Consider the following 16,822-nt stretch of genomic DNA (forward strand, 5'->3'; position numbering starts at 1 on the left):
AGAAGGTTTTTAAAAAATGTTCAATGTTTTATTATGTGTTCATATATGTTGGAAGCTGCCCAGAGTGGCTGGGGCAACCCAGTAAGATGTATGGGGTATAAATAGTAAAATTATCATTATGGAATGGGAGGTCCCTATTTTCATCGGAGAAATTTTGGAGGGTATGTAAGGAGCACTAATCGACTGTTCCCTTATTTTGAAAGGCTTGTTCTCCAGAGTTCCTTGGATAATGATCAATAATCCTTAGAGAGTTTGGTTCATTTATCAGCCAGTCATTTCCTTCTCGCTGAATTTCCTCGCTGACTGAAGCTCTCCATTAAGAGGACAAAATTGGACAGAAATGTGTTTTGAGAGCAATTTACTGTCACGAATCCTATGAGTATATGTGAAAGACCCCACTGATTGAAATTAGGTCATCCATTTATTTGCTTTTTTAACATTCCTTTGTTAATTTCTATATAATAATAGGTTTAGATAAAATAAAAATATAGAGTGAGTGTATTTGAAAAAATGAACTGTGTTCTTTCAAGACAAAACAAAGACCAACTCTTTGTTTAATAACACTATATCTTTAAAGTATATTTCCACCGTCACAGAATTATGGGCACTGAAGTTTACTTCTCATAGATTTATAATTCCCACCTGCCCTTAAACTACAATGCTGCAAGCACCAGCCACACACAGTAGTACAGGAGATCACTGACAGTACTTATCGGACATTTATCATCAGTTTAGTCATATATCCAATACAAAATGAATCAAAACCCTAGAAGCATATTTACAAAGGAGGTCAAACCGTCCCACAGGCATCTGTAATAAAGTGATGCTATTTGCAAGCATAACATGCCACATTTTGCTTCTGCTGCCATGCTAGATTCACTTACAAGATAATATGTCCATAATTCCTGACCAAACCATTGGCCATGCTGGTTGGGGCTAATGGATGGTTAAAGCCATGCGGGTCTTAAACTGGTCACTGCACACTGAGAATCTCATATGAAGTCCTGTAAAAGCCGGACCAGCGTAATAAAAGCCTGCACTTTCGCTTTAATCCCTGTGTGTATAGTATGGCATTCTTTTCTTTTTTTAATTATAAGAATGCATTTTATAATTTAATTCTGTCTATTGTTTTTAAGTATGTTATTATCATGCTTTTAAATGAATATTTTACACCATTTTAGGTAAACTCCTTAGATTTTTTTTAAAAACTAAAGTAATATATAAACGTTGATAAATAAAATAAGAAGCTCCATTAAACTCTGCAGGACTTCCCTTCTTCTGAATAAACTTAGGACTGCTTTGTAAGCCAGTCCTCCATCATAGCACACTCCCCGCTCCCCACTTTCCAATATTCTGTTGACAAAAATTGTATGATTACTATAAGGCTTCTTCTGTTTGCAGAAAGGAATGGGATTCAGCAGTGGTTCCTGTTGGGGGAGGGGGGGGTAGAATTTCCACCAGTTCTTCCCCACTGCATCTCCTGATGTCCACACGGTTCCAGCAATCCCACCCTCTACTCACTCCCCCCCATGAGACCTCAAGGATGAGGAGTACTGTAGAAATTGAAACCCTACTACATGAGTGGAAGTTTCTTCTGCTAGCAGATGGATCCAATGGGGAGCTACACCACCCTTTGAAACCTTGCAAAGAGAACAGCACCAATTTCCGAAAGCCATTTATTCCAGAGTGGCTCCACTGAATTCAGTACCATTACTGGGGGTGGGGATGCTTCTGAGTGATAGACAACGCTCTGACTGACTGGAAATACGTGGGGTGGGGTGGGGTGAGGACACAGAAATCTGTGGAATATAAAAAGATCAGCAACAGAGTCTTTTTTCCTTCTACCTCAGGGAAAGGCTGTGATGGCTGAGCCCCCTCAAATCGTTCAGCAATCTGTGTTCTTTTTTCTTCTTCTTTCCACTGCAGATCTTGTGTCTAGCAGAGGCTGTCCTTGATCAATCGCTCCTTGTGTCTAGTTCGGGTTAAGGTCTACTGAATCCAGAGAGGAGTGCAGGAAAATTGGTGCCCTCGAGCCAGCAGAGGAACCTGGCTTCAGCCCCAACCACCAGCTCACAAGGGCTCTGGGGTCAAGATTTATTCCCATCGCTCAGTTTCCTTGCTAACAGAAAGAAGCGTACCGAGTGGTGGAGGAACACGACTGAGCCACATCAAACAGCAGGAACAATGAAGAATCTTAGGATGCGAGGAAAGGGCCAGGGAGGAAATGGAGGCAGGGAACCCAGTGCACAAAATCGCATCATGGTGTTGGCACTGTGGCCCACTGAAAGCCAAAGGAATAAAAGTGGGCAGATCAGTCCTGGTGAGGAATGGGATATGGATGAGGTAGAAGGAGGAGTGGTCTTTCAGAATCAGTGCCCCTGAATTTCATGTACTGCACCACTCTTGTTTTCTAAAGCTCTGGAGTATTGCTGAAGAAGATAGTGTGCTCCCTTCCCAGACTCTCAATGGTTCTTGGTTGTTTTGGAGACTGGTTTGTAGGCCAGTAACTCCCTGGGCCAGGAACTTTCTATACGGAAAGAGTAAGAAAAAAGGCAATTATTAGATTAAACTGAGGTAAAAGGTAAAGGTAAAGGGACACCTGACTGTTAGGTCCAGTCGCGGATGACTCTGGGGTTGCGGCGCTCATCTCGCTTTACTGGCCAAGGGAGCCGTCGTTTGTCTGCAGACAGCTTCTGGGTCATATGGCCAGCATGACTAAGTGCACATCAGAGCAGTGTACGGAAACGCCATTTACCTTCCCACCGGAGCGGTACCTATTTATCTACTTTCGCTTTGACGTGCTTTTGAACTGCTAGGTTAGCAGGAGCAGGGACTGAACAATGGGAGCTCACCCCTTCGGGGGGATTCGAACCGCCGACCTTCTGATCAACAAGCCCTAGGCTCTGTGGTTTAGACCACAGCGCCACCCGCATCCCTTAAACCGAGGTAGGCTTGCATAAAGTAAAACACTGGAGCCAGTATGCACAAGATTGCCACATCAGCGTGTTAACTAAGCGATAACATTTTTGGTTACCATTTTAAGCCTGTATTTTATTTTTAACCCATTTTCTGCTAACCTATTTTTAAATCCCATGTCTTCATAATATGTGTGTACTGTGTGTGTGTGTGTGTGTGTGTGTTCTCTCTCTCTCTCTCTCTCTCTCCCCCTCTCTGAGCTAGTGATAGATACCTCACATCAGGCTGAGAACAGGACTGGGAGGAGGAACCACGCTGAAATATTCCCTCCCACACTTGGAAAAATGGCTCAGTTTATTCTGAACCCAAGTAATTACACGAGAGCACCAAGGGGTCCTCTTAAGCCTTCACCCACCCTCCTCCTTAGGAGGAGCAAATTCCCTCCTTCGTCTTTATCCTCTGCTCACCCCCCCATCCCTCCAAAACTATCTCCTTTCCCTCCCACACAACTGCTTACAAATGTGAGGCACACTGGGGAAATTGCATTTCCCAGGGCTCCTGGCATCAGGCTAACTGTGGTAGCAACATGCATGATGCTTGAGAAAAAGAAAGCAGAAGAAGAGTAGGAGGAAAGAAAGAGAAATACTTTCCACCCCTTCCTCCCAACACTGCTATCCCTGGAACAGCAAGAGAGGTAAGTGGACATGTGGGCGGAGTGGAAATGGGTTCAGAAGCAAACGGGGTGAGAATTTGACATTCTTCTCTGGTTCAGGTGAAAATCTGAGGCAGAGAAAAACTTTTAGGAATGTAACGCGTGCCTCATAGTTGAGCGAGAGCTTTATGAGTTCTCACATTTCAAATTTCTGAGCCGGGTAATACAAAATGTGGTACAACAGATCTCCCTTCCTAATAGGCACAAACAATGGTAAATTGACTCAAAACAAGTGTTGGGGCAGCTGAGGCACCTGAATCCCCACCTATCCAATCCAGACACAACTTTCATTTCTGCTCAGAGAATAAAGGTGGAATCTACACACATATAAAAACCGTTCTGAAAATGCTTTTTTTAAAAAAAGCATTTTAAAAATTACATTGAATTTTCCATAAGGCTCACCATCGCCATCTAGTGTCACATTGTATATTGCACTTAAAACACACTTAAAACGTTTTATTTGCAGCTATATAGCTGAAAAGTCTCAAGCTGTTTCTTCTGAACTTGGCAAAGACAAACGGTTAATACAAGGCGCCAAGCTCTAACTCTTTAGATGAGTGAGCATATTTTCAACTCACAAGCCAGAACTCAAGGTTTCATTAAGCAAAGAGAAATGTAACACCTCATTTTATTCCAAAGTTGCATAGCAGGAAGTATATATTAATTAGCGATTTAGGTTTTTGACAACATGTCTGTGTTCTATCCTAATATGCTTTTTAAAAGCGTAATTGTTTGTATATGACCTGTTCTGATTATTGGTTGGCAATATTATTTTTGTTTTGATAATGGAGTGCAAGCATAAACACAACTGGCGCACTAATTGTAATCAAGCTGGAATATGAAAGAGGCAATAATGACTGGAAAATATAATGTACCCTGTTAAGGGAGGAGATAAAAAGGGCAAATTCATTATATTAAGGTGGGGTTTTCTTCATGGCAAATCTTCTGTTTATATCAAAGCAGGTCTGGTAAGTCATTATCATTTTAGAATATATATTTTTTCTATTCACTGTAATTTCGACAAGGCAAGCTATTAAAACAATCTGTGTTAAGATGCTGTGAGATTACATGCTGACTCCATTTTGTATTCTGAGGTTTGCATTTTATAACTGAATTAATTCTTGGTCAGTAAAGAAAATCATACTCACAGAATAGGATGGCAGCAACCGTGGTACTTTGGACAAGAAGCATGACCGAATAGGCGTAGGCAAGACTTCTTTGATGTTATATGTACCCGGGCCTGGGCCTTCTTTCTACAACATAATAATGCTTATGGTTTATTTCAGAGATGTTCACATATGCATAGACAGGATCACTAATACCATTAATTGGACCACAATACATCAAGGACCGCCTCTTCCTATATGAACTGACCTAAATCCCGAGATCAGCACCTGAGAACCTACTTCATGCACTTTCTCTGCCAGAGGTCTGGAAGATGGCAACAGGAGAACGGGCCTTTTCTGTGGAGGCTCCCCGTCTGTGGAATGCTCTTCCCCAGGGAGACTCGCCTGGTGCCTTCACTGCATACCTTTAGGTGCCAGGAGAAAATATTCACCATCTCCCAGGCCTTTGGCTAATTAAACATTATATGGCCTAAGCACAACCAAATTTTCGTATTCGAGCCCTGCTTGTGTAAATAGTCATTTAAGCATTCCCATTGTTTCTGTGCTTAGACTAACCTTGTGAAGAATATAGAGAACACAAAGATTTGATGGACTGTGAAAGAACTTAAGGAAAGGAAGTGACTGAAGAACAGATGTAAAGGTGAACTAGATAACTAAGAGACATGTGGTGAATGTGGTGGAAGTCTTTTATAATATTTTAACTAGGGTTTATATATTGTAATGTTTGACGTATGAATTTGGTATTATTGATTATGAAAAGTATTTTTCTCTTTTTTCTTTTCTTTTTTTCTTTCCTTTTCTTTTTCGTCTTTCTTCTTTTCTAGTCTGCATTTTGGAAAATACATAGATAAATGTGTTTTCAGTGTTATGTATTGATTTTTGTTTCTGTTTCTTTTTTATTTTCTTGTAATATTTAATAAAAACTAATAAAATTAATAAAATGAAAATAAACATTATATGGTCTTTAAAACTGGCCATGTTGTTTTTGTGCATTACAATGTTATGTATTTTTGTGCTTCTTTCTTGTAAACTGCCCTGTGATTCTCCATTTGTTTGTTTGTTTGTTTTATTATTATTATTATTATTATTATTATTATTATTATTATTTCAACTTATATACTGCCCTCTATCAAAAGATCCCAGGGCAGTGTACAGTGTACAACATTAAAAACACATCACAGAACATCAGTGATGAAACATAATAGAAATATAATAAAAAGCTTACTGACAGACAGCCTAATAATAATATAGTCATCATAATAACTTCCACAGATTATTTAATAGCTATAGGCCTGGGTAAGGGGAATGTTTTTGCCTGGCACCTAAAGACATAATGATGGCACCAGTGAGCCTCTCTGAGGAGAGCATTTCATAATTGGGAAGCCAACACAGAAAAGGTCCTCTCTTAAGGAATAGTATAGAAATTTTGATGATGGTGGTGGTGATGATATTGTCACATTTCAGTCTGGAAGCCAGGGGTCACCAACCTTCTTGGACTGGGGGCACATTTTGAATTTTGAGAGAGTGCAGAGGGTGCCAGTTACAAAATGGCTACCATGGGGGCATGGCTTGGCACAAAATGGCTGCCATGGGGAGCATGACATAACATAAAATTAGAGAAAGTACCACCATTGCTTCCGGAGTAAGCCCAAGGGAGAACCCACACAGAGCATCTTGGAGCAATCCAGTTTTGAGGTTAATAACACCTGGTGAACATTTGCAATATTGGGCAAGCTGTCTTCCAAGGTCCACCATGAGTAATTGTCTCGTTGAGAATGCTTGCTAAGATCCTAGGAAAACCCCAGGGTTCACCTTCCGAACACAGTTTACGAGCCACTGGCACAGAACAAACTATTCCCATCCTTTCATTGTGTTCTGAGAAAGCCAGAAATAACATTTCATTTTTTGCCACAGAAGATCTGAGCAACACTGATGGATTCTGACAAGTTCACATGCCCCTGAAGTAATTACGGGATATCAGCCTCATCTTGGAAAGAGAAACAAGCAAACCTTTTAATATATGAACAACTGACACAGATCATGGGGCTGTCTCATTGCTTCGCAACAAAACCCTTTACGCCCATCCATCTATTTTCGATCCCTCGCAGACACAAGTGGCACCACTGCGTCAAGCAACTCTTTCATATTATTGTTATAAAGCCAAGAAAAATAAAATCTATTTATGTTCAGTAGATAAGTTAACGCCTGTCTATTCCCCGCCTCTCGTGTTCATGTGTTAGCATCTGTCATGTTCCTTAGAGCATAAAAATGATGCTTTTTAACACATTTGAAATGGCAACCTCTCTTGTGTGTATTTGGTGTTTTGTTTTGTCCACACACACCCATCCTTTCTTCTGTAGCAATTTATTTTGTCCAGAGGAGAGGGAGGTTTAAGGGCTTTGTACAGATTTCTGAAAATTTCACCTGGACATAGGCATAGCTGGGGGGGTGCAGGGGGCAGCTGTCCCTCCTCCATCAAGTAAATCCATAAAAATACTTAACTAACTGAGGTTCTTCCCCCCCATCATCATCATTATTATTAATACCCTGCCCATCTGGCTGAGCTTCCCCAGCCACTCTGGGCAGCTTTCAACAAAATATTAAAATATTGAAATATAGTACAGTGGTACCTCAGGTTACATACGCTTCAGGTTACAGACTCCGCTAACCGAGAAATAGTGCTTCAGGTTAAGAACTTTGCTTCAGGATGAGAACAGTAATCATGCTCCAGCGGCACGGCAGCAGCAGGAGGCCCCATTAGCTAAAGTGGTGCTTCAGGTTAAGAACAGTTTCAGTTTAAGAACGGACCTCCGAAACGAATTAAGTACTTAACCCGAGGTACCACTGTATAAAATACATGAAGCCTGCCCACCCCAAATAAATCCTGACTGCTCCCATGCACCTGGACACAACATAGTAGCGACATTTTTAAAAAAACAACACTTGATAAGAACAGCCACTTTTGAGGAAAAGCTCGGCGACAGCCTGTAGACTAGTCTTCCCCAGACTGATGCCCTCCAACTTCATGGGAATACAATTCCCCTGAGGCCAAGCTAGCATGCGCTACTTTAGAGTGTAGGATGAGAGTGTCCTACTTTACAGAGGATTTTCGCTATTTGAAGGGTTGTTTGGCTCAAGTCCTCTTTAAAAGCAAGGAAGGGAGAAGAGCGGTATTGAAGTTGCCCATAAACAGTTAGAATATAGACAGCAAGACAGGGCAAGCCAACAGGTCACTGGCTCTTAGTCTCTCCCCCCCCCCCCCGTGCTGAGATGCCTTACCTCTCACCCCTGAACTTGGCAAAAAATCTGCTAGGCCTGGAGCCTAGCAAAATTTTTTGCTGCAGACACTAAAATTCCATTCCCTGGGTATTTTGCCAAGCAAAAATTTGCTTTGTGGCTTTAACGGAAAGAAATCTTAATAAACGGAAAGCGGATGACCGCTTGGAAAAAGTTAAGCATGATGATGATGAGAGATGAGTCATTCCATAGCAACTGAAATGGGTAGGTGGACAGGCCTCCTTTTTGGAATAGACGAAGGTTTCTTCTTTCTGGTTTTGATACATTTATGCTTTCCTATTCTTTATATTAAAAACCATTAACAGTCTGGTCATAACCATGACTTGATCCTGGTTTCAGATCCTTGTTTGAGAACAATAAATCAAGGGTTGCTATATTCAGACTAAACAGTAAACAGTGGTTTGTGGCAAACCACAACTGGATTCCTTTAATGACCTCTCCACCTGAGTGGAGGAGGCAATGTGCAACCCTGATGGTTCATCATGCTCATAACAATTAAACCATAGATTGTTGTTACATCTGAACTGGCCCTTACATTGGGCAGTTTGGGCATAACATTACTGACTTAATAACAGAGATTTCCAAACTGTGGATCATGACACATTAGTGTGTTGGCTGCAGTATGTAGGTGTGTCACGCGAATGCTTCCTGCGCTCCTCCTGGGACCGGAAAGGGGTTAGTTCAACCTCTGGTTTGCTAGTAAAACTGAATTACTGTGCCGCGGAATGATGCATATCTAAAAAGTGTGTCACCAATATGAAAAGTTTGGAAAGCTTGAACTAACAGCTAAATAAGTTGAGAGTGAGCACTGGGCTCCATACATTGACTTTCCCTCTGTGGGCAGCTTCAACACTTAAATCCTCATCTCTTTAAACAAGGGGATGGGAAGCTGGGGTCTTCCAGACATAGTTGGCTTGTAGACAGTATGGCCAGTGGTCATTGATGATGGAAGCTGTGGTCCAGAAACATCTGAAGAGCCCCAGATCTCCATCCCTACTTTAAGCCATAGTTTCCTGTTACACCTGTAACAGGAAACTGTGGCTGTCTGTTTACTTACCAGGGTAATAAACCAGGGTGAATGTTGCACATATGGCAACAATGCGCAATGAAGTGCATTGCACACATGTCCCTCAAAAGACCCTTCATGGAGGTCCTCTGCCCTGTCTTGTCCTGTCCTGTCCCAGCCCCCCAAATAATAGACAGTCCAGCCCATCACCTGCAAAGCACACATGGCGATTGCTGCTGCAAATGTTAAGATGTCGGTTACAGCTCATTTGTTGCAAAATATTGGACAGCAGCTGTATCAATAACTCATTTAAGGAGCTGTTGTTTACACAAAATGTCTCTTCTATCACGGAAGGCCACCTGGCATCGGGACATTAATGAGATCCTCAAGGATTTTCAAATAAAAGGTTAACATCTATTTAAAAGCCAACGCACAACCTCAAGAGAATTCAAGTTGCACACAATCCTTTGCTCTGCTTTCACAAAAGAAATGCTGATCAACCCTTGCAAGGATTTCCCCTTTCCCCAGGATCCTCCATTGTAGGACTTCAAAAGCGCTAATCTGATCAGGGGGACAGGAGAAGTGTGCTCTTTTAAGTCAAAATCCTGCTCTGTGTTTGATCAAGGATTTGGCATGGCTGGCATCTGAAAATTAGCCACGGTATTTGGAAAGAGCAGAGGTTCTTTAAGCCCAAAGAAAAACAGCAGAGCTGGGTCGCTTTATTTCTTCAAAAGAAAAAAAGACATGTAGGCATAACTTTCCGAAAGACAAGAGGGCGAAAATAGACATTGAATCAGTTCTGCGGATGGCGCTGTAGAGCTGATAAAAAAAAATGCCAGGCTCATTTGGCAGGGAGAATCCTTGCCAACATCAACACACACACACACACAATGTCATGGGCTGGCTGGACGCAGAGGTGGGAGGTACCAGCTGGAGAACCTCCAAGGGATGAAGGCTCAGAGCCCGGGGATTGGTGGTGGGGCAATGATGAGAGGACAGAGGGAGAAGAGGGAGCAGGCTGGGAAGAGGAGGTGTCAGAAGCTGAAGAGGCAACAGGGTTTAGTGAGCGGGAAGAGGCTGTGGCAGAGAGCAGTCCAGAATCAGAGGCAGAAGCGGAGGCTGGAGAGGAGGAGGGCCAAGAGGCAGAGATGAGTCAGGCTAGTGAAGAAGCTGGGGTGTCTCCTCCTCCTGTGAAGGGCAGCTCCCCTCCCCCCATGATATCCAAGGACCAGGAGAGCCCTTGAATTGTTATAATGCACACTGCTGGCCTGGATGGAGGAAGAGAGGGATGTGAGCATGTGTAGAAGCCAGCCTTCTGTATAAAAGTAAAAGTCACCTCTGTTGCTCCACCCACTTTTGTCTCTGACCCCGCCCACCACTGGCTCCTGGGAGGTCATCCAGAAGGAAACGCTTCCCTCGGGCTGCAAAAAATAACCCCCACAACTGCACTGTTGTTTCTGACTGAACAGGTTTTGCCATTTTTCGAAACTGTACGAACCCTTACCAATTACATTTCAGCTTGGATGAGCGCCTATCCTGTGGTGCACCTGCAGCAGCACAACCAGACACCTTCATCTGCCCCAGTTGCAACAAAACATGTCTCTCCCGTGTCAGTCTCTACAGCCACAGCAGGCACTGCAAACTTTCAACACTTTGACTTCACCCCCAAAGGCTCATTCCTCCATTGTCGCCCAAGACAGACAAATGCCAACTGTTAAGTTGTGGGTGAACATATCAGATGACACAGCGATTCTTCAAACAGCTCGTTTATTCACAGGCCAGGACAGAACTGGACTGAAGGGTTCAGCCAGCCTGCTTATATAGAACTCCACTAGAACGCAACAGTAACCATTTTCTGTAACTATCCAATCACTGAACGTCACTTTCAATCCCTTATTTGCATATGTGGACCTGAGTGAAAACTATCTACAGTATCCCCCTGCTGGCCCAGGGTGAGAACTTCAGTACATAACACCAACAACCTTTCTGACCAACTTCTGCTCTCTGGGGGGCGGGGGGCAACAACCTATGGTCTGCCTCTGACCTCACTCCCAGGCAAACCTGTTGAAAGCATCAGGCTATAAAGCAATTTGGCACAAGTGGCTGATGTGCTGGACGTGGACTTCAACAGAACCTGAAGCAGGTTTGTGACTACCCTGCACTTAGCACACCCGCATTCTGTACCAACCAAAACTGATTTTTGCAACCCCTGAGCAACATGCTGGCTGGACCAGGATTGGGGTATCTTTGCTGCATCTCCTCCTGGACAACCCTTCAAGGCCACATGCCAGCCACTGGTCAGGGCCTAAGGCAAAAGTGGGAGTAGAAATTCTGTACCATTGTGTGTTTCTACACTCACAGAGAGATATACCTTCATCTAGACAAGTAAGTGGCGATATCAGAGCTCATGGGCACATTCCAGCCAGGCAAAAACACTCATAGATGGCGTGCAGCAGAGCCAGTGGGAGGTGTTGCCAGGGAAGAGGCAGTGTGCCTAGGGAGAGTCCTGAAGATCACTAGATAGAATTAGAGGGCCACATCTGGACCCCAGGGCTGAGGTTCCTCATTCCTGGTCAACACTAATATACTATATCAGCCTCCTTAAAAGTTTCACCTGTCACAATGGAGGAAGCCAGTAAATCTGGACCTTCTTCTCACCACAGCCCATCTCCTTTTCACAGCCTGTCTAGATTGCTCGACAACAGGTCGACTGTTCTCCTTTTATACTGTACAGATTTGGTGGCTAATTTGAGCCCGGCACTTTTTCCTCTCTGCTCCGCCTATGTAAGGCAGGCATGAATCACAGCCACAAACTGTCACCTCTGTTCACTAAATGCGTTAGGTGTTAAGAAGCTGTAATGCTCCCCCTGCCCCCCTGGCTTCATAGCACAGTGTGTTCCACCAGCTGAAACATTTCCAAAGAAAAATAGGGACTAGTGATGATCCGGTGATTGTTTCTGTACCAGAAGAAGAGGGACTCCTCTTTGGAAGGCTGCGTAACCGGCCGTTCTGCACATCATGGGAGAAGAAATGGCTAAGGAGTAAACCCTACACAAATCCGGATGATCAGATGGCGCCTGGTGCCAAATGTATTGCTCTGCTTTCCTTTGGACCACATCAGCAAGGTCAAGAGTGGGCGGGTCTTGTTGTCTGGGCAGCCCAGAACCTCTATATACACTGCCCAGGCTTGCATCCAGGGGAGGTTATTTTGATCTGCTTGTTATTGTTGTTGTTATTTAGTCGTTTAGTCGTGTCTGACTCTTTGTGACCCCATGGACCAGAGCACGCCAGGCACTCCTGTCTTCCACTGCCTCCCGCAGTTTGGTCAAACTCATGCTGGGAGCTTCGAGAACACTGTCCAACCATCTTGTCCTCTGTCATCCCCTTCTCCTTGTGCCCTCCATCTTTCCCAACATCAGGGTCTTTTCCAGGGAGTCTTCTCTTCTCATGAGGTGGCCAAAGTATTGGAGCCTCAGCTTCAGGATCTGTCCTTCCAGGGAGCACTCCGGGCTGATTTCTTTCAGAATGGATAGGTTTGATCTTCTTGCAGTCCATGGGACTCTCAAGAGTCTCCTCCAGCACCATAATTCAAAAGCATCAATTCTTCAGCGATCAGCCTTCTTTATGGTCCAGCTCTCACTTCCATACATCACTACTGGGAAAGGTGATTTGACTTCATCCCCAGACACGCACTCAATAGTCTCTTGAGATAGACCGATGCCAACAACGAAGTAGTAGATTGAATGTGTGAAATGTCAATTTCATTGTGCCTTTCTGTTCCAATGTGTGCATTTTTATCAGGGCTGGGCAACCCATGGACCAGCTGATCGTTGCTGAACTACAATTTCCGACATCCCTAACATTGCACATGCTGGCTGGGGAAGATAGGACTGGAAGTCTAATGATCTCCGGAGGTCCACAGATTCCTCACCCCGATTTAAACAGATGTGCACAAGGAACAAGATGTGTTCACCATCACTGGGGATTTATTTATTTATTTATTTATACCCCGCCCATCTGGCGGGGTTTCCGCAGCCACTCTGGGCGGCTTCCAACAGAATATTAAAATACAATAACCTATTAAACATTAAAAGCTTCCCTAAACAGGGCTGCCTTCAGATGTCTTCTAAAAGTCTAGTAGTTGTTTTTCTCTTTGACATCTGGTGGGAGGGTGTTCCACAGGGCGGGTGCCACTACTGAGAAGGCCCTGAGCCCTAAATAAACACCCCTAACATAGCATATGAGACCTTGAGAAAGCTGGAACACAGAAAGCTGCCCTGTAGTAGCATGTCAAATTATTTTTCCATCTAGCCTGTGTGGTCTCCTTTGGCAGCAGCACTCTATGGTCTTAGACAGAGGTTTCCCATATTCTCTGATATCTTTGGGATGGGGGAAAGCAGAGAAAGCAGAGATTGTATCAAGCAACCTTCTGCATGTAAGCTACATGTTCTGCTATTGAACTATGATTCCTTTAGAACAGAGGTGCCAAGTTCCACCCAACATTTGGGGGGGAAGCTCATCATGTGTGTGTGACATCACATGTGCAACACACACGTGTGACATCACGCGCATTGGGAGAAGGCTGCAAGGCCAGGCAGGGCCCTCTGCCACCCTGACCCAGTTCCACAAGATTGGGGGTTGGGGCTCAGGCATGTCCCCACATACTTCAGGGGGACTGAGGTGTCCTCAGCCCCAAAGAGTTGGTGCCTATGTTTTAGAACATGCGTTCCCAAATTGTGCTCCATGAGCTAAGCACAATAACCAAATAACACATCTCTCTTTTCATGTCTTTGATCATCCTTACAAAATGGAACAAAAAATACATTGCAAATTCTTAAAAAAGCTAGCATTTTCCACAACCAGGCTTGTGTGAAGAAGGACAAGTGTCTAAAGATACAATTAATTTGAATGATGAGTTTACTTTTGATTTAATATTTGCACTCCACTTTTCCAACGGTACTTTTCCAAAGCAGTTTATACAATAATATCTGCCTCACAGAACATGACATAGATGTCCCCTTGGTACAAATTCTACATTCGGGTGCAAGAATGTTTTGTGGAGGTGGCATGAAAAACACACATAGGCTCCGGCGTCGGCGATGTTCAAGCTCTTCTGGATATTTCTGCCGGTGTTCAAGTGACAGCTTCGAGGACATGACTGATTCATCTTTTGGGGAGTTTCATACGGTCGACGCTACCTTTTCAACGCTTTCGGGATCAAGCCATTTATCAAGATTATGATGGGGTGACTCATACGCTCTCCAGCTGATACACTTGCTTAATATTGATGACAAGATCTTGATACTTCCTCGCAGCCTCAGCTCCTGAATTCTGGGTTTTTATTAACCGAAGGCACAGATGCATCAATAATGGACGTGCGCTTGTTCTTCCTGACTATATCTGGACAATCACAGTCAACACATCCATCAAATGGGAAAGGTGTGACCGTATATACCTTGCAAGTGGAATGCACAAGTTCTTCTGAAGGCCAGAACTTCTAATAGGGATTCTCTTGTTCTTCCCTCTCCAGCATTCTTCCAGCATTATTTCGTGGGGGTGTAACAAGCATTTGGTGTTTGCCAGTACAGGCTACCCAATATACGGACTCTGTGATGGTCTGGTTTTATTTATTTAAACTATTTATGTACCGCTTAATTTCTGAAGCTTCTAAGAAGTGTACGCACACAAAAAATTAAACGGACACAATGGATAAGATCAATTAAAATGAATGGTAACAACAGAAAACTTCCTTAATATGCCTTCTGAAAGTTCATTTGAAAAGTTTGACATGGAGAGAGTCTGTTGAATATCAACTGGGAGCGAGTTCCACAACATTGGGCTCATGATGCTGAATGCATGGCCCCTGATGGAAAAGAGCTGCGCATCTGAGCCCATAGGGAAGGAGACCTTTCCCTGAAGAAATACAGACCCTCCAAGTGTCCCTGATTTCCAGGTATAGTCCCCAGATTTATAGAAGCCGTACGGGTTCCTGGAATGTCCCAGTTTTCTTTAGGAAGTCCCTGTTTTCATCAGAGAAATGTTGGAGGGTATGGGAATATAAGGGAACAGACAGCCCTTAGGAGAGCAGGTCCTTAAGAGAGCAATGCTTGAACTGGGATTGGGCCTGGTTTAGTAAATTAGCCTACATGAGGGACACCCTGTCCTCAAATTACTTTACAATGCAGAAGAGAATAGGAGTGTAGAACATCAGTGTTTGCTCTTGGCAGGCAGTATGAAGCCTCTGACTTCACGAGGCCTAGTAGAAATACTAGGAGCCCAAACTTTTATTTCTGCATTGGCAGCAAAGCAGTAACAATATTCAGTCCAACAATGCCAGCCGTAACTCTATTTAATGACATGCTGAGTTGTGGTCAAGCAAATGTGCGGAAAGTGTTTCTTGAACTCTAGTGCTATAAACTTTAGGTTCCTGTTAGGCATTCTTCACATGCTCATAGCTGCCCAGACATCCGGGTTAGGTTTTCAAAAGCTCGTTTCTGACCACACATCTCCCTTGAATGTTCAGGTTGTCCCATAACAGAGTCTAAAAATGAGTTGACTATAGACTACTCCTTGCCATGATTATCATAGCATGTATCTCAATGACTAGGTAAAGCTGGTCATCAGTAAAGGTAAGGTAAAGGACCCCTGGACAGTTAAGTCCAGTCAAAGGCGACTATGGGGTTGCAGCGCTCATCTTTCTTTCAGACTGAGGGAGCCGGCGTTTGTCTGCAAACAGCTTTCTGGGTCATGTGGCCAGCATGACTAAACCACTTCTGGTGCAGTGGAACACCATGACAGAAACCAGAGCGCACGGAAATGCCATTTACCTTCCTGCCGCAGCGGTACTTATTTATCTACTTGCACTGGCGTGCTTTCGAACTGCGAGGTTGGCAGGAGCTGGGACAGAGCAACGGGAGCTCATCCAGTGGCAGGAATTTGAACTGCCAACCTTCTGATCAGCAAGCCCAAGAGGCTCAGTGGTTTAGACCACAGCGCCACCCACGTTTTCAGTAGGGTCTTGCCAAGCAGTGAGTAGAATCTCAATATTTCGCCTGAATTTCCAGACCAAGACAGGAAAGGGTAGTCCTCTTACCAAGTGGTTATGTGCTCAGCATGTGAAGTTACTACCGCTTGGCAAACTTGCTCAGGCTCAAAACTCCTAACGTGGCAGCAGCGGCAGCAGCCTCTTTGCAACAGACCCATCCTCCATTGTGCAAGGAAGGCTGCCTGCAAGTCCCATAGAACATCTCTTTATGGGTGCAGAGTAATAACCTGGGAGCTGGCTCATTTGTGACTCAAAGGGCACCAGGAATGCATGCATGTGAATCATCATGACTCACGCCCCCAAACTCACCACTCCCTTTCCCCCTTATGTCACACTTCATCCATGCAAGTCCCACGGTGAGATTCTGCACCCTGCCACCTTAGTGAAGAAAGCTGTTCCTGGAGCCATCGACAGATGTAAGCGAGCATCAGGTTGCCATGTTGGATAACACCCCCACCCCTTCACACCTTATGCGATTGAAATACAATAATTAAACAACGTGTAGGTTTTTTTCCCCAGTGCAGAAATTCTGCATTTCTAACCCTGTCTACTCAAAAGGAAGTTGTATTAAATGTAATGGAACTTACTCCAAGGTAAGTTTGTACAGGATTTCAGCCTTAGGAATCATTTCAGAAAGTCTCCAGTGTATGCCGTCCTCCCAAAAAGTATATTTTATAATAAAAATAATAATAAATTGGCCACACTCCCTTTTACATTTC

At 43.9% G+C, this 16,822-nt stretch overlaps 1 protein-coding gene across 3 annotated transcripts in view; it reads right to left on the reverse strand.

The window, feature by feature from the left end:
* Positions 1-1,662: 1,662 nt before the first annotated feature.
* STPG4 (sperm-tail PG-rich repeat containing 4) overlaps positions 1,663-16,822 on the reverse strand; it is a 30,110-nt gene continuing 14,950 nt past the window's right edge. For 2 of the 3 annotated variants that reach the window (XM_083605581.1, XM_083605580.1), the window contains exons 6-7: positions 4,777-4,881; positions 1,663-2,527 (exon numbers count right to left, since the gene is read on the reverse strand). In XM_083605581.1, the coding sequence (XP_083461707.1) occupies positions 2,411-2,527; positions 4,777-4,881 (222 nt within the window). In that variant the 3' untranslated portion in view covers positions 1,663-2,410. The remainder of the gene's footprint in view (positions 2,528-4,776; positions 4,882-16,822) is intronic. The other variant, XM_083605582.1, reaches the window with a different exon arrangement.

The sequence above is a fragment of the Podarcis filfolensis genome (assembly GCF_964270895.1).
Source record: "Podarcis filfolensis genome assembly, chromosome: 3".
Taxonomy (NCBI): Eukaryota; Metazoa; Chordata; class Lepidosauria; order Squamata; family Lacertidae; genus Podarcis; species Podarcis filfolensis.